Source organism: Mya arenaria, chromosome 2 (genome assembly GCF_026914265.1).
Source record: "Mya arenaria isolate MELC-2E11 chromosome 2, ASM2691426v1".
Taxonomy (NCBI): domain Eukaryota; kingdom Metazoa; phylum Mollusca; class Bivalvia; order Myida; family Myidae; genus Mya; species Mya arenaria.
Window position 1 is genome coordinate 59,852,657 of NC_069123.1, and position 25,118 is coordinate 59,877,774.

General features: G+C 33.0%; 1 protein-coding gene across 2 annotated transcripts in view; it reads left to right on the forward strand.

Annotated features, from left to right (window-relative positions):
• LOC128209873 (SH2 domain-containing protein 4B-like) overlaps window positions 1-19,839 on the forward strand; it is a 28,513-nt gene extending 8,674 nt beyond the window's left edge. For both annotated transcript variants that reach the window (XM_052914139.1, XM_052914132.1), the window contains exons 3-11: window positions 389-470; window positions 2,907-3,063; window positions 6,238-6,318; window positions 7,647-7,764; window positions 8,091-8,253; window positions 8,800-8,947; window positions 12,894-13,063; window positions 13,411-13,631; window positions 15,550-19,839. In XM_052914139.1, coding sequence (XP_052770099.1) covers window positions 389-470; window positions 2,907-3,063; window positions 6,238-6,318; window positions 7,647-7,764; window positions 8,091-8,253; window positions 8,800-8,947; window positions 12,894-13,063; window positions 13,411-13,631; window positions 15,550-15,669 — 1,260 coding nt within the window. In that variant the 3' untranslated portion in view covers window positions 15,670-19,839. The remainder of the gene's footprint in view (window positions 1-388; window positions 471-2,906; window positions 3,064-6,237; window positions 6,319-7,646; window positions 7,765-8,090; window positions 8,254-8,799; window positions 8,948-12,893; window positions 13,064-13,410; window positions 13,632-15,549) is intronic.
• The last annotated feature ends 5,279 nt before the right edge of the window (window positions 19,840-25,118 follow it).

The following is a 25,118-nucleotide window of genomic DNA, read 5'->3' on the forward strand; positions in this document are numbered from 1 at the left end:
AGAAAGTAGCACAAAGATGTTAGACACTATTGTATACATAATAAACACACAGAAAGAGCAGAAAGTAGCACAAAGATGCTAGACATACATGTATACATTATAAACACACAGAAAGAGCAGAAAGTAGCACAAAGATGCTAGACATACATGTATACATTATAAACACAAGGAAAGAGCAGAAAATAGCACAAACATGCTAGACATACATGTATACATTATAAACACAAAGGAAGAGCAGAAAGTAGCCCAAACATGCTAGACATACATGTATACATAACACACACCCAGAAGGAGCAGAAAATAGCTTAAACATGCTAGACATACATAATAAACATGCCAAGTTTTTTTATCCCTTGATAAGGTAATTGAAACAATTGTTTTGTTGTAGGAACAAATAAGAAGATGGACAGAAAAAGAAGAAAAGCTTGACCAGGAGGAGAAGAAAAAGCCAAGGAAACCTAGAAAACCAGGCATGTAAACAATTAAAACCTTGTCTTTTACTGTATTGTGAATAACAAGCAATTTCGACTCTTATAAATGACTTCTTGATTGGAATGTTGGTAACAAAACTTTGCAGTGGAAATGGAAAATCAAACTTTTTTTTATCTACATGAGAGTTATTTTTGATACGCTGTTTTGTTTTGTCATCATTTGATCATTGTCAATGATGAATATATAATAAAAACATGTAATATTTTACAATCATGAAGCATAATTCTATTATATCTACATTATGAGTGAATCATTGCCCTTTTCGACTTTGACTGTGAGAAATAAGGCTTTAAAACCAGACCTTAGTCCAGTATCATCACAGGGTACAATTTCTATAATATTTTAACTTTCAACTACTTTTTGCACTGATTTTAAAACTCAGATTTTTCATCTGAAAAAAAAAAATCATAGGTACTTTCTCTTCAACATTTTATGACAAACCATGCTTGCATATATGTATCAAGTGTCAATAGGTGTTAACACAACTGGAGTGAGCCATTAGCGATTATGACTGGGTATCCAATGTTTTTTTTCAGACAAAATTTTGATATTTGGCCCCACTCCCAATACATAAACAAATAATTTTTCCCAAATCTGAAAGTTAAATCCCATTTTTTTTATTTTTAACAACTTGAATATACATTTTTATTTTCCAATAAAAAATGATGACTACAAACATTTTTCTATTCCAAAGGAAACAGGCTTCATCACATTTCTTTATCTTGTCTGTCAACCTTTTAAAGCATTCTTGTTAATTTCTTGGAAAAAAATGGAATTCCAATTTTTAGCCAAAATGCCTGATATTAAAGAAATAAGAAAGGCCACCAGTGATTTAAACACTGGTCTATATATATATCGTCAATTACAGGTATTGCTTGTAGATTTTTGGTGCCAAACAATTATGAGAAACTTAAGAAATGAGGAATATTCAAAAAGACAAAGCATTAAAATATCAGTGTTTTTATCACATGACATGTACAGTGCCAATTATGAAGATTTTATTCATTTTATGTAAAAAGTATAGGGCAATGACGTCAATTATCAAGTAATATTACACTACTGTTTTATAAGAAAACACATATTGGTTGTATTACACGAGAAACATGATCTATGTGATTATTTTGGAAGTGAGCATCAAACGAGAAAAATATCACTTGTACTTTAGCCTTTCAAGTTATGGTGACGCTGAATGACACACTGAATAAACTATTTGTCAAAAACATATGTGGTAATCTTTTATCAGTTTTTTGCTCGAGCGCAGAATGCGTGAAAATTTGACCACCACTTAATGAATTAATTTCACAGTACTAGAAATCACTTATAAGCTATGAACGTCATGGAATTGGTTGGTGTTTAGGTATTGATATTTGATATATACGTGTAAAATCTTGTATTAGAATGTATTAGAATTATCATTCCATAGATGTTAAACTAGCAGTATAGAATGGAGAAACCTTTGTGTAACTGATTGACTTTTAAATACATACATTATTGTTTCATTAATCATAAGCTTATTAATAATGGCCATGTTTCTCAAATAAACATATATATACATTGTGTTACATTTTTATAAAGTTATCTATATTTTTCTTGGAGTTGGTTTACTTTAAAATCGTTGTTACATACACATTTAAAATTTAAATTTTAAGCAAATTTACAATGATGCGTTTAAAAAAAATCCTAAAAGATCTTTGACATTTCATTTGCTTATTTCTGAGTTCATTTAAAATCTGTTAAGGGGTTCAAAAATAGCAAGATTTAGAATGTTGCATATATAGCTCAGATACTGTCAATGGAATTGTTGGAAATTAGAAGTTATAACACATACATATTTGAACTCCAACTGAAACATTAAATTACACATTTTACATACCCTTAATTCTGCACCCTTTACATAATGTCTAGACATTTACTTTTAAATCGTTCTGGTTAGTCTTTTAAAACTAATCTATTTGAACTTATGTCATACTTATCTTCAGAAAACGTTTAAGACCTTTGATGTTATTACACTGTTTTTAATATTGGTTCTAATGCTTAATACGTGGGTGTGTATCAAAAAGACAATCTTACCTGTCTCATCACAGTTTGTGTTATACATTTCAACACATGTTTTTGTGAACAACAAAACCTTTTCTGATGAAAAATGAAGCTTATGCAACGAAGAAGCTTATTTTAACCTTTAAGTCATAGGTTTTAATTTATGTCTTTCTTAAAAAAAGTTTAAGTGCATCATTCTATATTTTTGGTCAATGAAATGAATTTTGGTATTCTTGGCTTTAATATAAAGTTTATATCTTTTAAAAAGCCAGATTCAACACGTTCCAGGCAATAAATTATTTTTTATCTTTTTGTTTGCTATTTTCATTTCAATTGCTTTACTATGCTAGGATTTAAAATTTCAAAATTAATTCCAGGTGGGAAGCAAGTAGACTTTCTGCTGGGTGCTGACGGGAAAGAGTGGGTATGGGTGATGGGGGATCACCAAGGGGACAGGTCAATAGAGGAAATCTTGGAGGAGGAGGCACATCGGAAGGCAGAAGAACAGGCTCACAAGGAGGCAGAGGCCCTCAGGTAGGTGGGGGGATGTGGGTGAGGGGGGGCAGGTCGATAGAGGAAATCTTGGAGGAGGAGGCACATCGGAAGGCAGAAGAACAGGCTCACAAGGCGGAGGCCCTCAGGTAGGGTTGGGGATGTGGGTGATGGGAAATTACACGGGGGCCAAGTCCTTAAAAAAATCTTGGAGGATGAGGCACATAGGAAGGCAGAGGCCCTCAGGTAGGGTGGGGGTATGTAGGTGATGGGGAATCACACGGGGGACGAGTCCTTAAAAAAATCTTTGAGGAGGAGGCACATTATAAGGAAGGCAAAGGCCCTCAGGTAGGGTCGGGTTGATATGTACACTATTCATATGGTCAATTTATTTTGTGATAATTAAGTGGAACGTAAGAGACAGTTACAAAAAGGCATTTAAACAATATTTGATATTATTAAAATAAAATGGCAAGACTTATTAAAAATCATACATCGGAGGCGGTTGGAACGTTACGCTCCAGTACATCCCTATCATCTGTTGCGGACTGCATCCATTGTACCAGAGTTACATGTTGAGGTGTTTTATTCTATGCAATGATGCCCAGGGGTGACATATAGACTTAGTCTTTGAATTGCAGTTTTGAGGGTGGTGCTTTTCATTTGTGATTTAATGCAACAAGTTTATCCTTTATCTCTCTATATCTAAATTTGACAGACAGTTCAATGAATTATTTACCCTGAAGACTTTGTAAACATAAGTGTATCCATTATAAAAATATTAAAGAATATTTACAGTGTATACTTTCTTTTTTTGTTCAGTATAGTAAGGATTCATGTGTTATACAAGGTATTGATTGATATACAAGATGGCCACATGTGGTATGGTCATTATCCGTAGACTTGTTAATTATTGCCTTTTATGAGTTACTTTTTATCCATGAACTTTATAATATCCTTATTTCGCCTTCAATTACAGTGTACAGTTATTTTTTTACCAATTCATAAACCCATTTATAACCTTTATATTAAAGACCATTAATACCGTAGAGGATTAAGTTTCTGTTAATTTGTCATAGAAAACAGATATAGACATGGACAAGAGTTCAAATAGCAGCTTTATTTTTATTGCTATTTAGTGAAAGCCTTCAGTTCAGTGTCTTGTATAAATTTTTCATTTCATTTATATATATATGCCCGCATAAGGAGGGAAAATAATAAAAAACAACAACACACCAACAATTTTCAAATTGTGCCAGTTTACTTTCGAACTCCATCATGTTTCAAGAGAACTTTTTTGACATTTTTAACATGAATCAGAAATCAATCATCATTGTGTAATTTGATCTTGTCCAGTTTTACAATGTACCAAAAAGCACTTTCAAAATTAAATAAAGACAGTTAAATATCATTAACAGTCTGATTTTCTGTAGAAAGGGACGTCGATGTGTGTTGCAGCTTGGACTTTCTTACAAATCTTCTTTTGATACTCTGTAACTGTCCTGCAAAAAAAAATGTTTTTCGTCTAACCAGCTTGAAAGGGATTTACACTTTTAAATATATGTTTCTGCATTATACTAGGGCTGTTCAAGATGTTCATAGACTTTGTATATAAAATATTTTATTACCGTAAATGGAATTTAGACAAAATACTTCTAGTTTGCTCTTTGTTTGTCACCTTCCCCTTACAAGGATTCTTTTTTCAAAAACAGGTTATAAAGCTATGTCTAGTGAGTGATGTAGGTGTCCACCTCACAACCAAGAGGTTGTGGGTACGTGCCCCACCAGGTGTACTTTCTCATGTCCTCTTAAAAAAAACCGCATTACTAGTTTCTGCCCAGGAAAGACTTGCGAGTGATTCATATCAGCTCTCAGCTGTGTGTGCAATCAGCAAAAAATTATTGAGTGAAGGTGGCGCACCCAAATGACATCAAATGATGTATTAATTTTAGTTTATCAAACTTTAATTGAAACATTACACTATTATATATATATTTTAAATCATTCTTTTGTTTTATTTTCTAAATTATAACTATTCTAAGCATTTGAAGAAGGCCAACAATTGGATTTCACAAAGACGTTTTGGCATCATAAGTTTCTTAGCTTGGAATTTTTCAATCATTAACTTACTCTTTGAAGATTTTCATCAGGTAGGAATGTCCTTCTTCCATTTTACTGCTATATCAATAAGGAATTACAGGACACAATATCGAAATATGGAAGAGAAATTATTAGCCATGTATGATCCATAACATTCTTATGTATATATAATCCTAACCTGATATTTCTTGCGAGGCTATAGCATAATATGACTTCAAATATTTTCTCTTTTAAAAAAAGAATCCATGCAATTTTAGCGTTGTGCTCATAATTGGGGTTTAAGAACACATGGGTGTTGATCCTGTCCAAACATCATCTACATACATCATAAAAGTTATTTAAAAAAGTCTTAAAATTTCTTGAACAGCTCTTATACAGTATAGTGTATACATTATATCAATGATGGTCTCTATTTTACTTCTCTAATAGTAGACTGTAAACAAATTGTCAGGGTTTACTATACATGAAAAGATATCAAGTAACTAAGTTGTAATCACTGAAAATGTTCTTGTGGGGTGTTTAAGCTAAGTCACATAACTAGAATCTATTTTACCTTATGTTATACTCTGGTTGAGCTCAGGGGGTTGTGAGAATGTTGCTACAGAGTATGGCAGCTACATGCCATCGGGAATTCCTTATTCAATTATTTTCGAAAAAGCAAATAAGCCCAGAAATCCAATTTGATGTGCATGGTTAGCTACATGTATAACATATTTATTGTCTTGTCGATGCATGCATAACTAAAACTGGCAACTTGTACATTTTTAGCTCATCTGTCTTAAGAAGAAGAAAAGTTGGTGACAGCCTTGTTGTCATCGTCCAATGTGTCTTAAAAAGAAGAAAAGCTTTTACCTTGGCTATTACCCAAAAACAGTTCAAAATATTCAAATGAAACTTGCCAGAGACAAAACACGCTTAATAGCAAGGCAAATAACTCTGGATTTAATCATTATTGAGTTTTTCCTCTTGTTTGGCTGAAAATACAAGAACAGACCAGCGTTAGCATTTGCTCCTCAGTGCTCCTGTTTTATTTTTCAAACTTATGCCTTGAAGCAAGATAAGCAAGATCTTTTTTCAGCAGTAATGATGGTAGTTAAAATGTATGTTATTCTGCAGGCTGAAACAAGAGGAAGAAATCCATAGAAAAATTGAAGAGGAAAAAAGAAAACTGGAAGAAGAAAAAGAGAAGGAAAAAAGGTAATGTGTTTTAAATCTAAAAATACACTATTGCTTAACTTCATAACACCACTTATATTTGTAAAAGTCTGCTATGGCCCTGTATTTGTCATAATATGTCCATACTGACTTGTCTGCCTTCTAACTAGGGATGGCAACGAGTAGTAAAATTAATACTCGAGTACTCGGACGATCGTTCGATCGAGTACTCGGGTACTCGATTACTCGGAAAATTGAATATGTGTTCGCAAAGACAAGATTGTGTATACATGTATCGTTAATGAGGTATATTGTGCGTTGGTCGTATTATTGGTCATTTTCACCTTTAAAGTAAACGTTCATTACATATTTTTACTATTTTAACAAAAAATGATATAAAAAGAAAACAAATGTTGTTTCAGGCTTTAAATTTGTCTTATTCGTTTCATTTTATACAAGTATGCACTGCAGAAATGAACAACAATCAAAATCACGATGAACGAAAATTAATGGCATACATAAAAATAGTGAAATAAATTCAATACGAAGTTCAGTTTTTGAGTTGTTTACTCTACATTTTGTTTTTAAATGATAGTTTTTCGTACTGTGTTAATGTTGTTTACCTCATTAATATTCATAATTCTTGATTTAATATCAACCAATCAACTGTGATAATCATTGCAAAAATAGTTAAAATACGCCCATTAAGAAATCAATTCTCGTAACGGTCTCTAATTGGGATACAATAGAATAGTGTAGGTGAAAGTACCGCTATCAAAACTTCGCTAATTGACATCAGTGCTAATTTGAAATAGGGGTCCTTTGTTGACAGTTTGCAACTATCACAACAACTGTCAACTAATTGATTGAGGTCAATTGTGTATACAGCGGGGATTAGAGGGACCGTAAATTGTCCTCTTGGCAACTAACCAGATCTGATATCGTGTATTTGGTGATTTTTATAGATTATTTTATTTTTTTCCGAGTACTCGAGTAGTGATTTGGTACTCGAGTACTCGGATGTTCGATCGAGTACTCGGACGTTCGATCGAGTACTCGGGTACTCGTTGCCATCCCTACTTCTAACAAAACAATTTTTCATCCAATCTTCACCAAACCTTGTGTCGTCTGGGCCTGGGTGTATGTTAGTTTGGTTTGTGGTCACCAACCCTGACATATGGCATTTTTTTTTGTTCCCCCACAACAGAAGACATCACGTTCATGCAACAATGTGCCAAAAAGAGTAACCTAGCATAAGTTAATAAAACTTTCTTGTAGTTGTTACACAGATTAACCTTGTTATAATGTTAGCGGACATAATATCTAAGACATGTTCAACCAGCCTAATTACTGAGTTATGATGGTTTCAGGCGTCTGGAAGAGGAGGCATTGTACCAGTCTATCAAGGAGGCCCGACTTCAGGCACAGAAGGCAGAGGAGAGGAACCGCCTGGAACAGGAGGAGAGAGAGAGGCTCAAGAAAATACAGGTACCCTGCCATGACCGGGTCATATAAATGAAGATACACATACAATTTTAGCTACATCTTTAAAATAATTATTGAAGAAACTGCCATCAAAGAAAATGCTTTCAGAAAAAGTGTAGCTCTTTTCTTGTTCAGTCACAGCAATAATGTTTTACTGATTAAGTTGATTATTCTTCATTTGTTGAGATATCATTTTGAAAATATCAACACTGTGATACGTTTAATATCTTTGCTCATTTACAAACATTTCGATCATTTTGTTTTTCTAATATTTTAATCTTTTGCATTAGTTCTTCTTGTATAAACAATGAACAAAACACTGCCTTAAGGATGAAGCTGCAGTTGAGCGACGTAGATCCCTGACCAAGATAGAGGACAAAGAAAAACGCCGTAGCAATGAGATCTACATCCGATGGAAAGAGATGAGACGACAGCTGGACATGGTTGCAGAGGAGGCCAGCAAGGAGGTCGATAAAAACTGGCGTGAACAGGGTGCGTATTATATGTACATGATGAGTTCTTTTAGGTCTTCCATTATTTGTGTATCAGACTTTGAGTGGTTGTTGGAAATAGATATATATATATGTATATATATATATATATATATATATATATATATATATATATATATTGTGATATTTCCTCGCCTGTCATTATTTTTGTCGCTTAATATCTTTTGAAAATAAGATCAAAGAACTTGTTATAATTAAATATATTAAAATATATATATATATACATATATGGTCATTATAAATTGATCATTATTTCTCTATTTACTGTCTTTCATGTTGACAACAGATAGCAATGAGTGAAATAATAATCATTTGTTGAGGCTTTTAATGCTTTGACTTAAAACATATGGTAATTACATCTATATTTAACGGAAATTATGAAACAAGATATGACAAGCAAAAGAAAATTATCTATTAACTATCATCAATTATGAATTAAACAAAGGTAGATATTTCTTTATTCTTAAACATAAACAAATATTCTGGCCATTACTGACACTGCTGCTTTAATTAACCATTGTCACAGAGCGGAAGGCTAAGGAAGCTGAGGAGCAGATGAAACAGATTGCCCGCCGTGCACGAGAAGAGAACCGTCAGTCAATTACACGTGCATCACAGCTCATCATCAACGCTAACCGGCTCATGTCTGGTCAAAAACCACCCCTACCTCCAAAGTATGTACTTTTTGGTCTCAGATTTTATTGTATGTCAAATGTTTAGAACCTAATTTATTGAAATGGTTTGTAATTTGACATTTTGTTATTCAGTTTCATCAAGTCTATATATGCTTTATTTTTATTTATTCTTACAGTGTGCAACTTAATTATGAATCTTACTATCAACCCCCCATGCTTGCTATTATAAACCAATGGAAACATACACTCTTTGACATGAACTATAAGCATGATATATAAGAGGTCAATATGTTGAAGACTTAAGCATTGTATCACAATATTGAATGTCTTTTTGTTTTGCGCTACTATAATTATTTTTTTTTGCTTCAATCTGCAACCAGAGGACATGATGGGTATGTTGTATACACAGTGAATATTAAAATATAAAACTTACAATGAATTATACACCATAAACAAATCTGTCTTTCAGAATTGCATAATTATTATTCTTCAAAATCTTAATCTTAGTAGTGATTTATGTAACTACTGCACATATTTATGAAACTCCTTCAGTTTCTTGCATGTTATGATACAAGTTTAGAATAGATCTGTGACACCAATTTACTTATAATTATTTTATATTCACGTACTGTGGGTTGAAAATAACAGAAATGGCATTATTGCTGGCTTTCCTGCATTCAATATGCCTGTATCTCTGTACCTAGTTTTAAGAGTTGAAATCCTGGTGGTTTTGTTTCAATAACTGGTGTCATGTTAGTTAAATACATCTCTTAAAGGGACAGTTCTGTGAGATTGGGTTTCCATCTTATGTAACTAATGAATGCAGTGTATACATAGTTATCCATGTTAGTTAGAAACACAAGGTCCATGGTCAGGATTGATCAACATTGGCTTTCCATTTAAAGTATGCAAGGAATTTGCCTGAAGTTTGTGTCTAACCATCTTGCAGTGTCACCAGCCTACAGTGTCAGGCATTTTCTTAGAAGTGTCCATTTATTGACTCCCTGTGGCATTGCTTTGTGTCCTGGAGTTGCTTCACTTGGCAATGGTTGCCTTGTTTTAATGTTACTCCAATCTTTGAAAAGGGAACCAGTTCTTTTACATGCCAATTAGATATGTTTTATTCATATGATTATAAATATCATTCTTGATAATTTTCAAATAGTCACTTAGTTGTTTTCAATTTAATATTATGAAAGTGAAAAAAAAAAAACAGTTTACTAAGTCAAAGTACTTTTCAACTGTTTGCTTAGTGAGATAGAAATGTCTTTGAAACATCCAGTCACAACAAGATTTCAAACAAGTAATGGAAAACTTTGAAGAAAATATTAGTATTGTTATTGGTTAGTGGAATATCAAAGGAATCTTGCTTAAAACTAATGATGCTGACTTCTACATTTAATCCAAAACATGTGCTCATTTTATACTGTGAACACGCATGTTTTTAAAGCTGTAAGGCAGTCATCAAGATATGGCAAAGCAATCGATGGTATGGCGATTTTTATTATGTCTCCCCCATTGAATGAGGAAGACATATTGTTTTTGCCCTAAATTCCATCAGTCAGTCTGTACATCACACTTCAATTCCACTCAATGGCTATAGACCCAGGAACTTCATACATGGTATGCAGGTTGGTGATGATTAGTAAATGACCCCTATTGATATTGAGATCAGTAGGTCAAAAGTCAAGGTTGTGGTGACCTTGAGGTGAAAAAACAGTTTATGCTCAATGACTAAAGAACATTTGGGCCCGATAACTTATTACTTGGTTAACAGGTTGGTCATGACCAGTAGTTGATACTTGATTTTGAGCTCAGTAGGTCAAAAGTAAAGGCCGCAGTGAGTTTAAGGTGAAAAAAAAGTTTCCGCTCAATAACTTAAGAATGCTTGTGCCCAGAACTTTATACTTGGTTTGTTATTTGGTCATGATAAGTAGATGACCCTATTGAATTTGAGGTCAGTAGGTCAAGGTCACTAACCTTCACGTGAAAAACGATAACTATAGAACGCTTGGACCCAGGAACTTCATACTTGGACCCGCACAATTCATACTTGGTATGCAGGTTTGTCATGACCAGTAGATGACCGATATGTTGGTTCGTGTCCAGTCCAAAAGAACAAATTTCATGATCATCTTTGATTCATTATCAGCTATGAATGGGGGAGACAAGCGCTTTTTCAAAAAAAGCAATCTCTATTTTACACCTGTTTACAAAATATTTCAGGAGAATTAATGAAAATTTAGTACTGGAATTATCTTTTTTGTTGATGAAAGAAACTTCATCTTTTGATTATTTATTTTGCCATTGTTGGATTCGCCTTTCTATAAAAAATAATCCCTTGAAAGATACATATTATGGTTTACAGTGACAATTAAATGTTTTGTTTGATATCAGTAATAATTACTGGTATACATGGAAAGTTAATGAAAATTAGACAAAGGTAATTTTGTTCATGCTGACTTGCGAGTTGTCAACAAATTTGGATATGTTGGTGCAACATTCGTTAGTAGTTGTTGCTCAATGTTCATGAATTACGTATAAAAGGCAAACCTGTTTTTAAATCAATTATTAAAAACTTTATATAGGTTTGGACCTATGTTGCAAAAGACATTTCTTGAAATTCTAAATACAAAAAAATGAACCCAACTATGTTACAGTTCTGAGATTTGAGGAACTAAAAGTTATAATGAATTAGAGAGTTATCAATATTATTTGTGTGAATGGTTCATGAGTGCAAACAAAAACAGCTTTGATAAGGATTGCATTTACTCAAACAAACAAAACTTTAATAAGAAGTTATTTTTTTTGAAGAATATGTCATTTAAATGCAAGAACTCAATAACTGGAGGCTGGCAAGGGGCCATTATAATTTTAGAATGTATTCATGGATAGTGATGAATCTTGTTGTGTAGGTAGCTTATGTGAAGAACTAGCTTGGGATTGCTTTGAGTTGGATGAGATCAAGGTCAAGGGCACTGTTACTTAAATAGAGAAAATGGTTTTCACCCAATAAATTCTGTTAAGATTGATGGATACATGTAGTGATGAAACTTGGTCTGTAGGTAGTCTATGTGAAGAGTTAGTTTTGGATTCCTTTTGAGCAGGAATGGGTCAAGATCAAGGTCACTGTTACAGAAAATGGTTTACGTCCAAAAACCTTTGGTGGGATTGATGGAAAGTTATGAAACCAGGTGTGTAGGTAGCTTATGTGAAGAGCTAGCTTGGGATTGCTTTTGTGGCTGTTTGGGTCAAGGTTACTAAAAATAGAAAATTGGTTTCTGACCAATAATTTTAGTTAAGATTGATGGATAGTGAATCGCTTGGTGTGTAGGTAGCTTATATGAAGAAATAGCTTTGGATTGCTTTTGAGGGGTGTGGGTGAAGGTGATGCTAGCCAAAAATGGTTTCCATTCAATGAATTCAGTTTGGATTAATAGATGGTGATGAAATGCTAGCATGGGATTGCTTTTAAGGAGGGTGGCTTTTAGGTCAAAGTCATGAAAAATGTTCTGTGTACACAAATGTATTGACTGATCTTATAATATAAATGACTTGCCTAATAGCCTTCGTTTTATGTAATGGTTTTCATTTATAAGTTAATCATAGTATTCTATACAAGTATAATGAAGTATTTATTTACGTTTAAGGACTGACAACTTCCAATTACTGTGTATAGAAAACATACAATGAGAACAGATTGTTTTTTCATGCCTTTATCATTGTACAATGCTACTGTTAATTAATAATATTTGAGAAAGGGATATATCATCAATTATATTACTTACAATTGAAGTTTCGAATATGTACTGATGTAAGATGTGATATAAACGGTTTTTACTTTTTATACTTTCATGAATATTTTTTTAATATCACACTATGTGTTCGCTTTTAAAAAGATTTTTGTCCTTCAGGAAGAAAGCTTATTGAACATGTTTCCTAATAACAGGCATACATGTTGTAATATATTCCAAATGAATTACAGAACCAATGCAGTTATAGATAAGAATCGGCAGCTACGTGAAGAAGCCCGTAAATTACGTCCTGCCCGACCGCCCAATTGTGAGGCAGTGATTACTTGGTTCCATCAGGAGGAGAAAGGTCGCAAGTCTGTGATTGACCCCAACACGGGCAGACCTGAGGAGTGGTTCCATGGTATACAGAAACTGTTATGAATTCTTCCTATAGCCATTATTGTTGTTAAAAGCTCAGCTCAGTTTGCAGATAACATCATTGTATTTTTTTGGTACATAACTAGTGTTATAACTTTTGACCTGCATGACATCTGAAATAAGTAGAATTATATAATAATCTTTGTATATGGACGGCCTTAAATTGTCAAATAAGTATTTTTGATATAAATCAAATTTAGTTCAGAACCAAATTATATTATATTTCTCCAAAAAAGCACCAACTTTTGAAAGTAACAAAACTGAAGAATGAAAACAGTTAACTGCACTTTTGTTTCAAACATACATGTACCTTTACACTTGTTACCACAGGCGTAATATCTCGGATGGATGCTGAGAAATTGCTCCTTGAGAAGCCACTTGGCTCGTACCTGGTTCGTGTTAGTGAAAAGGTGTGGGGTTACACTATCTCGTACCGGGCCATTGACCGATGCAAGCACTTCCTAATTGACGCAACTGAGGAGGCGTACCATTTCTTTGGGCCTAATCAGCTACCACACAATAGCATAAGAGATCTAGTTAAACATCATAAGGTAGGTTTTGTGACATGAATTTACTAGGTTTTAATTACTGAATGAATATTGTCCTCTGAAGGGCTTTTAAAATGGTTGTCAGTCAGTTTTTCTGGCTATCTGTCCTTCACAAAATTGTGTTGTGTGTATCTCCAAAACTAGAGTAATAAAACTTTACAAGAATGTTAAGCTGCATGTGAAAATACGCCCGTTTGAATTTGTGTGTATCTGCACCCAATTTCAAAGCAACCTATAGAGCATGCAATCTTGTGTTACGTGTATCTCCAAAACTTAGTCTGAGTCGAAATATTGCAGGAATGTGAAACAGCATTTGAATTTGTTCATGTGGGGTTTTATGTATGGCTGCAACCAATAAGAGCAGAGTAATGGCCCTTGACTTCATTAAAAAATAGCGTTAAGAAAAATATATCAGAGCATGCGTCAAGCTAATTTCAAAAGGTATATGATATAGTCACAAAGTTTTACAGGAATGTTAACATGCATTTGAAATTGTGCACCTGGGGTTTTGTGTGTTGCTTCACCCAATAAGTGCAGAGTTATTGTCCTTGATGGGGTATAAAGAAGATATGCAATCTTGTGTTGTGTGTATATTGACAAGTTCATTAGCCAGAGTTATTAAAACTTTATGGGAATGTTAAACAGCATGTGAAGATGTACATCTAAGCTTTGGGGTTAGTGTGCACTGCACCTAGTAGGTGCAGAGTTATCACCCTTATATTGGCTCAAAAAAAGCAAGTAGAGCATGCAAATCTTGTGTCGAGCCTTTCTTGTAAAGCATATTTGCCATTGTTTTAATGAAAGCGTACAGAAATGTTAAGCAGCATGTTGTACACCGGTGTTTTAGTGTGGCTGCACCCAGTTAGTCCAGAGTTAAGACCATTGGCATGGTTAAAAAAAAATGTCTATAGAGCATAAATTCTTGTATAATCAATAAAATTTCCAGACTAAAATGAAGGGATTTAAATTAAATTTTGAATATATATAAATAGCAATAAGAGTAGTGCATTGCACAAGAGATTTAATCCCACATTTCTTTGTTGAATAATCTCATCTTTACCATATTTCTTTCATTATGAGTGCTAGTTAAACTTACTCTTTGTCTGAGCTTAACTGGTAATGTTATTGAGGTAAGGACTTTAAACCTTATATACAGATACAGATATTTGGATGTTTTCTGTTTTTTATAAAAGTCTGATTGTTGTTAAAGTAGAGTATAAGTATCTTCCATGGCCGAGAGTGTAAGATAGGTTCATTCCGACCCGAGCGTAGGGTGTTTTGCGGAAACAAGGTTTACCGAGTTTCCGCAAAACACCCTGCGCGAGGGCGGGATGAACCTATCTTACACGAGCGGCTATGGTAGATGCTTTTTCTCCCACCTCAGTTAAACAAAATTAAGTTAAAATGTATTTTTTTGCTGGAACTCTTTTGTGCTTAGTGAAAATAATTGCGTATGGATATGCGATAATTCGAGGTTGTCATGGATATTCGCGCAGTGATTCAGAGTATGTACATTGTCTGATCGGTCTTTAAATAGTTATAAGAAGAGTGAAGCATTACTTCTTGAAAGGTGCGTGAAAACTGTTTTCTGGTGACATTTGAAGCAAGAAATAATTAACTAGCGCTCTAAATATTGCCACAAGACAAGGTTTCCATGATGCGCTTCAAATAGACGCTAGAGACGACAGTCTTCAACAAGGGAGGTAATTACAATGTGGTGACCATTAAAAGAAGTTCCATACGGGCATTTTATCTTCGCCCGTGGGCAAGATAAGAATTTCTAGCATGGTTAAATTAATGGATCTATTTATCTGAGGTGGGAGAAACTCATATCTTTTTTGTTTAGTCAAATTTCATATTCTTCCCTCTGGCCTATGAGCCCATTACCCATGTTGAAACGGAATATTTTCTTCTCTTTCAGATTAATCCAATCACGATGGTGGGTGGGGAGCTGTTGTTGTATCCGTGTGGTCAGATATGTGACCCTCCTGACTTCTGGGAGCTCTTCTCCAACAGAAGGACCGAGTCCACCTCTCTGTAGCACACTGCCAGGAGTGCTGTATTGGGATAGCATCACCATGTGCTCAATCTGATAAGTGGATAATAGGCATTTAAGATGTGATGTCCATGAAAAATGTGTAAAGTGCTGTAAAGAAATAAGAATCTTGTAACAACAAGATAATCATACGGTAATGATGAATGCAGTTGTGGGCATTTGTTTTTGTATGTGTATTGTCTAAAACACTTTCAGTCAGAGGTGTTGTGTCAAATGAAAACAGATCTGAAGATATTCAAAGCATCTGGTTAATGAAAGAATACAGTAATACAGTTGTGGAGTATTAGCAAGTCTTAAAAACTAACAGATATTGGTATGCTTAAATTTTGCTTAGTAAAAATGATATTATGGTATAATCAAAACCTTTTGTAGAAATTTACTTTTTAATCACATTTTGATTTTCTATATTTTTGATATTTTATGGGATATTTTTTACAAGTCTTACATCTTTAGTAGTATAGAAGCACACATTTATGTGAACTGTTCATTTTAGCAAAATATTCAAAATCGATTGTTTTAAAATTTAGAAGTTCATCTTGGGATATTTGTGTGTTTTCAAGTATTTCAGTTCATAGCTTCAGACATGATAACTTTGTATTATGTACTACTAATGTCGACAGTGTGTTCTACCTTGACAACATTTAGGGGTTAAGTCTTGTTTTAAAAAGGACAGGGGGCTCAAAAAAGATGGACAGGGTGTTAAAGGAGAAAAGGCCACATTGTGTCTGGCTCTGAAGAACTTGAACATTGTGATCTTGACAAAATATGTTTGGCAGTGTGTTTAATTGAAGAAATTGTAGGGACAACTGCCAAAAATGTTAAGGTAAAAGTTTTAATCTCGGTGAGGGCAGATGTGTGCTGCTAAAAAGGACAGGGTGTCCCCTTTAAAATTCTTAAACTTAAACCCTGCATCACTACTAAAGTAGTAGTTTCGATACATAGGACATAATTGTTTAAACACGACACCATTATGTTGGATGTTGTCAAATCTCAATGAAAGTTGTGCTGACAATATTTGTTATATTAGACTAATGAGGCTTTAAATGCTTTTATTATGTGTTAACTGAACATACACAAATGTACTAGTACATGCTACTTACTAGTTTTGCTAAAGGTATTATATAACACAGAAGAAGCATAGCATTTGAATGTTGAAAAACCCTTACAAAATACATGTAAATCCTCAAACATACAAAGGCCAGATATATAGCAGTCAAAGGCTTTGTTGAAGTTTGTTCATTAAACAACATGATGCTGGAAGAGCTAACATAATCAGTAATTCAGAAACATTTCATCTTTGATCTTACTTTTGTCTGATTTTTCTTGTCGTTTTTGGTGTCATTTTATCAAGGTACTTATGGTCTACCTAGTTTTAATTAAACACTGACATTCTTTGGCATTTTTCCCCATAAATGGTAGTTAGATATCCTCTTTCCTTAATTATCATGTACAATGTTGGTGTTGCTGATCAATTTCCCTGGGGTGTCTTGTTTTTATTCAGTGATTGTTATAGTATTACCTTCTAGTCTGAACATTCAAGGCTGCAATATAACCTCATCTTGCGTATTTGTTGTTTTATTATTATGTTAGTATATTTTGTACAACTTTGTTAAAGCCTGTTTCTACACATCAATGAGTTTTGTATGATCGAATGACTTTCTTTGATTTATTTTTCAGTCAACAGCCAGTAGAAAACTTGTCACAATGTTTGCATATTCATACCGGAAACTGAAACATGCGTTACTAAGCAACAAGTTTGGGCAAAACTAAAATATCGTTATCAGAACAGGCTAGAGATGATATATCATAATATAAAATAAACATAATCTGTCTTCAGTTTTGGGGCAATATAAACCTTTAGGTGGGCGGTAAACAAATAAAGATTGGATGAAAATTCTCTTTCACGTACTTATTTCAAGCTCTTAAAATAAGTTTCACTAACTCTACATTTTGCAAATCGCAAAACATTGCTTCTTAACGAATTATTACAGTATATGTATCCATGCTATTTTATTGAACATCTTGATCTATAAATACTAGAATCTGAATTTTTGGGAATAAAATGTCCCAAAGAGTAAGGGGGTAACTTAAGAATTTCTACTCTCGAGTCTGTTAATGTGCAAGTTGTGTGTAAAATGCAAGGTTCATTTGTGCCATCTTAGTTTAGTAAATATTTTTCGTCATCGCAAAAGTTTAGTTTTATTTTTACCAGTAAGCCTTGGATAAGATTAGCTCAATTTTAAGTATTCCTTGTTTTATTTTTATTTTGCACATTAGATGTGTTTGTATAATACTTGCATTTTTATTTCTTTTATAACTTTTACATTTGACTTTATATAATAAATAACTTCACAGCATGACTTTGTTTATAGCTTAGATTATTTTTATTACACCTCGCTGAAATAGTTTAAAGTTGTCTTTTAATGTTTTAGTCAGGATTTTAAAGTTGATTTGATACACATTTATGCTTTTAGTTTCTCTGAAATGTATTTTACGTCATGTACATATTTGTTTAATGTGATCATATAATCTTTGTGATATCTTATCATGCAGTGTAACAATATATATCTATATATTCTTATTTTGTATTTTATAATACTTTGTATTCATGTTTCCACTGGTATATTTTGATTTCAATTTAGTGATAAAAGGAATAATGTATGTACATTTTATAATATACTAAACGGTAGAACTCTTTTTCTATGTTTTTACAGACTTGTCTACTATAATTAGTACATTAGGGCTGTCAATGTCTGGAAGCATAGGAATTTTTACAAATGTTTAAACAAAACCAGTAGTTTTTAAAAGAATTTTAGAATGTTTAAGAATCAACATGTAGAATCTCTTAATCACCTTCCAGTAATTTGAAAATAGGATGTGTACATGTTTGTTTTAGCATTTATTAAGGAATGATATGCATAGTATTTAAGTTATGGGAAATAGTTTTCTGTCAGTTACTCATTTTATGTGTTCATCTTTGGATCTTCATGTGCAGTTTACATATGTACATGTATCTATGTATGTGTGTGTTTAACAATTCTATTTCAAATGTACTGATATTAGTTAAGTTTACTTGTATATGTAAGGTTAGTTGGTCTGTTAGAGTCTTAAAGAATGGTGTTTGACCACTATAACTTCTGCATGGTCGTTAAAGAGACTCATTCACACTTTATAAGGTCAATCATATATTTTTTTAATGGTGTGAAATATGACTTAAGTGCTGGTTTCAAAGAAAAAACTTCAATAACAGTTCAAATCACAGCTCTTTAGTTAATCTTTTCTTTAAAATGCCACAGAAATCTCTATTTGACCAAAGGCGTTAATAACACAATTGAATAGTTATAGTCTTGATTTACAAAATTCTATTGAAATTAGTTGTACATACATTATACAACTTTATTTCAACAAAACTCATAAAAGAGAGCATTTCCAACACAAAATCTGTGAGTGAGTCCGTTTAATGAATTCATACATTTTATACATACAATGTATGGCAACTACCATAACATGTACATTACCTGATTCACATATCCATGTTGTTTAGGTCCCAACATTTTCAAAAATATTGCAATAAAGTGGTAGAGCTTCACAGCGAGAGTGGTTTCAATGGTGATAGTTTCTGCAGGCTACATGTACAACTAGAATTTGCTTTTATAGAACATCCAGTGTTACATGATGGTGCTAAAATTAATTTTCTGTCGTAATAACATATCAATTTGGTTGTAAATATTTTCTTGGTCTCTGGGATAATGATCCCTATGGATCTTTAGAAACACATCAACTATTTTACATTCAGTAACTTTACGGAGACGGTCCTATCGATATATTTTTAAAGGTCAGTTGTCACCAAAGGACCAGTCAGGCTAACATTTTTGCTTTAGATTTATTAGAAATATGTCTTGAAATATTACCTGTTTCCTAGTAATTAAGTGCACTTAAGTATTTGGGTGGAAATATTTATTGTCTTAAGATCGTTAAACTTTGTTGTTCAAACCGTAGGTATACCAGTGTCTTATTTCAAATTTTCTAGTAGTTGTGATTTTCTTTAACTAGAAAAATGTGATCACTAATGTTGTTATGTTGAACTACAACAGAATACTATATATATCTTATATATTTTGTTGAAACTATTTTACAATAAATTATATGCATGTGTTTGCATTGTTGTTGTGCCTCCTTGCACTCTGAGCCTCTAGAACTTAAGTATTTGTAGTGCAATTAGCTAATATTGACAAGAGCATACATGCCATACTTCTGGAGCATTTTGATATTTTTGTTCAGAATTCGAAGGGGTTTTGACATTAAACAAGGGATTTGTATCAACATATTGCTAGTAGTTGTCCTATTAACTTTTTCATTATATTCGATACACAAGAAAGACCGTTGATGCAAAGCATCAAATAATTTAGTTGTTATATGTTTAAAAACAATGAATAGTTACAGTCAACGAACATATAATGACGCAAACAAGCTAAGGGGAAAATGTTTTTTTCAAAGTGTAAGATTTATGAAGTTCCCGCGAAAACATATCACAAGACTGACTCGACCAATCATCATGTGCGCTGACTGTGTACTGTTCTTAATTAAACAACTCGGGACAATCGTTATGAAATTTTACTTATGCCACCTTCAACACATTAACAAATAAAGTAAGGTGAACATTTAATTCCGATATCAATAAAATTAAAAAAAATCTCTTAGATTATGGTTTACTTATTCAGTAAACATAGCAAAACAAAATAGAACATAATTATTCGCAATCACATAATTACCGATCCACCCATTTTACATTTCCGGCACATGACTACAGGTAACCAATCGGAAAACGTAAACGAATTGGGAACAGTTATTAAACTTATTTGTCGTTCTTCCGAAATAATGTTTTGAAGATAAATTGAAGACAATCTTTTAAACCATCAATAGCATTATTAACATCCATACTATGGCCATCCATTTGCATTTTTTAAATCATAATAAAATAACGATAAAAAACAACTGTCAATCAGATTAAAAACCGCTCCTACCGCTAATTAAAAACATTCCCATCCAATAATAGGTGCGCACTTCAGTGCGGCGCCAACAAATATGCGAATTTGAGATGCCTGATGAACCTATGTTATTGGTACATTGGATACCGTTAAACAAATTCTCTAGGGTCAAGTTCCTTCAAACAAATCCATATGGTCAAGTATTTGCAGTCAGTTTCTTCAAACAAATTCTCAATAGCCAAGTTTCTATAAAAAACTATGGTAAAGTCCATCAAACGAGTTCCAAATCATCAAGTTTCTTCAAACCAATAACCAGTTATCATGTTTCCTAAACGAATTCCCAATGGTCAAGTGTTGTGATTTTTTTCAATTAAATTTACAAAGATAACGTTTATTCAACATAATTGGTTAAATTCTTTACTAATTCCTAATGGTCAAGTTTGTAAAAACACATTTTCGATCGATATGTTTCTTCAAATGAATTTGCAATGGTAAAATGAGAAAAAGTTTCTTCAAACAAATTCACTGGATTCATTTTTTTAAAACGAAAAATTCGCATTGGTCTCGTTGCTTCAAACAAATTCCTAATGATCTTGTTTCTTCAAACATATTCCTAATGGTCTTCAAACATATTCCTAATGGTCTTGTTTCTAATGGTCTTGTTTCTTCAAACGAATTCCTAATGATCTTGTTTCTTCAAACAAATTCCTTATGATCTCGTTGCTTCAAACCAATTTCTTATGGTCTCGTTTCTTCAAACAAATTCCTAATGGTCTTGTTTCTTCAAATATATTCCTAATGGTCATCTTTCTTCAAACATATTCCTATTGGTCTTGTTTCTTCAAACAAATTCCTAATGGTCTTGTTTCTTCAAACATATTCCTATTGGTCTTGTTTCTTCAAACAAATTCCTAATGGTCTTGTTTATTCAAACATATTCCTAATGGTCTTGTTTATTCAAACATATTCCAATTGGTCTTGTTTCTTTAAACAAATTCCTAATGGTCTTGTTTCTTGAAACATATTCCTAATGGTCATCTTTCTTCAAACATATTCCTATTGGTCTTGTTTCTTCAAACAAATTCCTAATGCTCTTGTTTATTCAAACATATTCCTAATGGTCTTGTTTATTCAAACATATTCCTAATGGTCTTGTTTATTCAAACATATTCCTAATGATCTTGTTTCTTCAAACATATTCCTAATGATCTTGTTTCTTCAAACATATTCCTAATGATCTTGTTTATTCAAACAAATTCCTAATGGTCTTGTTTATTCAAACATATTCCTAATGGTCTTGTTTATTCAAACATATTCCTAATGGTCTTGTTTCTTCAAACATATTCCTAATGATCTTGTTTCTTCAAACATATTCCTAATGATCTTGTTTCTTCAAACATATTCCTAATGATCTTGTTTATTCAAACAAATTCCTAATGGTCTTGTTTATTCAAACATATTCCTAATGGTCTTGTTTATTCAAACATATTCCTAATGGTCTTGTTTATTCAAATATATTCCTAATGATCTGGTTTCTTCAAACATATTCCTAATGATCTTGTTTCTTCAAACATATTCCTAATGATCTTGTTTATTCAAACAAATTCCTAATGGTCTTGTTTATTCAAACATATTCCTAATGGTCTTGTTTATTCAAACATATTCCTAATGGTCTTGTTTATTCAAACATATTCCTAATGGTCTTGTTTCTTCTAACATATTCCTAATGATCTTGTTTCTTCAAACATATTCCTAATGGTCTTGTTTCTTCTAACATAAACTAATGATCTTGTTTCTTCAAACAAATTCCTGATGGTCTTGTTTCTTCAAAAAAATCCTAATACCTAATGGTCTTGTTTCTTCAAACAAATTCCTAATGGTCTTGTTTCTTCAAACAAATTCCTAATGGTCTTGTTTCTTCAAACATTAGCTAATGATCTTGTTTCTTCAAACAAATTCCTAATGGTCTTGTTTCTTCAAACATTAGCTAATGATCTTGTTTCTTCAAACAAATTCCTAATGGTCTTGTTTCTTCAAACATTAGCTAATGATCTTGTTTCTTCAAACAAATTTCTAATGGTCTTGTTTCTTCAAAAAATTCCTAATTCCTAATAGTCTTGTTTCTTCAAACAAATTCCTAATGGTCTTGTTTCTTCAAACAAATTCCTAATGGTCCTGTTTCTTCAAACAAATTTAATGGTCAAGTTTTTTTTCAAACAAATTCCCTTGTTTCATTTTATTTTCAAAAAAAATCCCAATGGCCAAGTGTCTTGAAAAGAATTCCGAAGTGGTCAATTTTTTAAGGTGAACCCACCATGGTCATGTGTTTGCTTGATTTAGACCTGTTTAGCAATAAAGTGCCGTCATAGATTTCTTGTGTAACAGCATATATTAAAAAAAACATGTATATCATCTTCAAAGAAAATTGAAAGAATATTCGTAATGTTAAAACTGCCACCATTTCCCTTTGAATGAACACAAAATTATTGAAAGACGTACCATAAACCGCTCACTCACTGAATAGATATTAGTGTTCTGAAGATTCTTTCATTTGGTAACATTTTTATTAACAATGGCAATGGGTGGCATTAAACGCACATTTGGGACTGCATAATTTTAGTAAGGGTAAACATATTCTAAGCAAGCCTATTATATAGCAAGAGTTTATGAAGAGCTTTCATGGGATTGCGTTTAAGGCCCTTATGGCCAAAGTCAAGGTCACTGAAACTACAAACAAAAGATATTGAATAACTTTGGGTTCACATATAGTGACCAAATTAGGAATATAAGAATTGTTTATGGAGATCTTTATCGGATTGCGTTTGGGCCCCTAGGGTCAAGGTCACTGTTATTAAATAGGAAAATGGTTGGTACAGACACGAATGGATCCATGGTTCAGAATAACTTAAGTTGGATTTTACATATTGTGACCAAACTTGGTATACATAAAGAGTTGGTAGAGACCTTTGGGGTTGCATTTGGGGCCCCTAGCATTGAGGTCAAGGTTACTGTTACTAAAACTAGAAACAAGGTTGAACATGAATATCTTTAGTTAGGGTTCACATAATAGGATCATTATTGGTATGTAAGTAGAGTTTATAGAGACCTTTTATAGGACCGAGTTCGGGGCCCTGTATATCAAGGTCAAGGCCAGTTTCTAAAAACAATTTTAAAAATGGTTTGTACTGAAAACTTGAGTAAGGGATGACATATTGTGAGCACACTTGGTATATAGGAAGAGTTTATGGATCGTATGGTGGCATACTACTGCCGTTAGATAACCTGATAGCGTTCGCGAATTGTTTCGTGTTAACCACTTAATTTTCGCGATACTTACCTAGTTATTATTGGCGATACTTTTTTGTAAGATAAATATCATAAGACTAAACACAGGCTTGAAAGTGCCCAGAACTGCCACCTGTTCCCTTTTTAGCTGTACAACATAGTCAGATTAACTAGTTGTGGTTTACGAATTCCACTTGATAAGTAACATATAAGTGGTTAACTAGATAAGATTCGTGTTACCACTTATCTATAAATGCATTTTTGGCTTTTAGTAGTAACTGGTAAATAATCCAGTTACGGTTTGCGAATTCCACTAAATAAGTAACATGATAGCTGGTTAGCAAGATAAGATTCGTGTTACCAGTTATATTTAAATATATTTATACAACTGTAATACTCTACTTATAATTTGCGAATTTCACTTAGTAAGTGGTAACACGAATCTTATCTAGTTAACGAGTAAGTATGTTACTTACTAAGTGGAATTCGCAAACCATAAATAGATAACTAGTTAGCGCCTGAATCTGGGATGCTGAATCTGGTTCACGAAAATGACAACTTCTGGCGGATAACACCGACGATGTTGTTTGTAAGAAACTACAACAGATCCATAGTTTGCATGATCTCTTAATGAAACACGAATGATTTGAAACATAAGGAATATATCGCTTTCGTTTGATTAGACGTTAAATTGGAAGGTTTTGTTTTCATTATGTTTTATTAATTCTTGGTTACGATTATTCCAGAAAAGAAACAAATTGTTATTGTTTGAACCTTTTTTTAAAAAGCAGACTCCAGTGGACTTGAAACAAAAATAATTACTCAAAGCTGGGAACATTCATCTCAGAATCAGAGTGAATCAGTACCAGAAGATCGGCGCACAGAAGTACGTGATATTGCGCGAATGGATAATTTCATTCCAGCAACAGAGGAGGAGGTGAAAAAGCTTGTTCAACAGTCAGCTAACAAGTCTTGTGAACTAGACCATCTTCCTACATGGCTCTTGAAATCGTGTATAAACGAACTTCTACCAATTTTGCTGAAAATTGTTAACAGCTCGCTTCAAAGTTCAATCGTGCCTAAATCATTTAAAGCATCACGAATAAGGCCATTGTTAAAAAAGCCTAGTCTTGACAAAAACATACTCAAGAACTACAGACC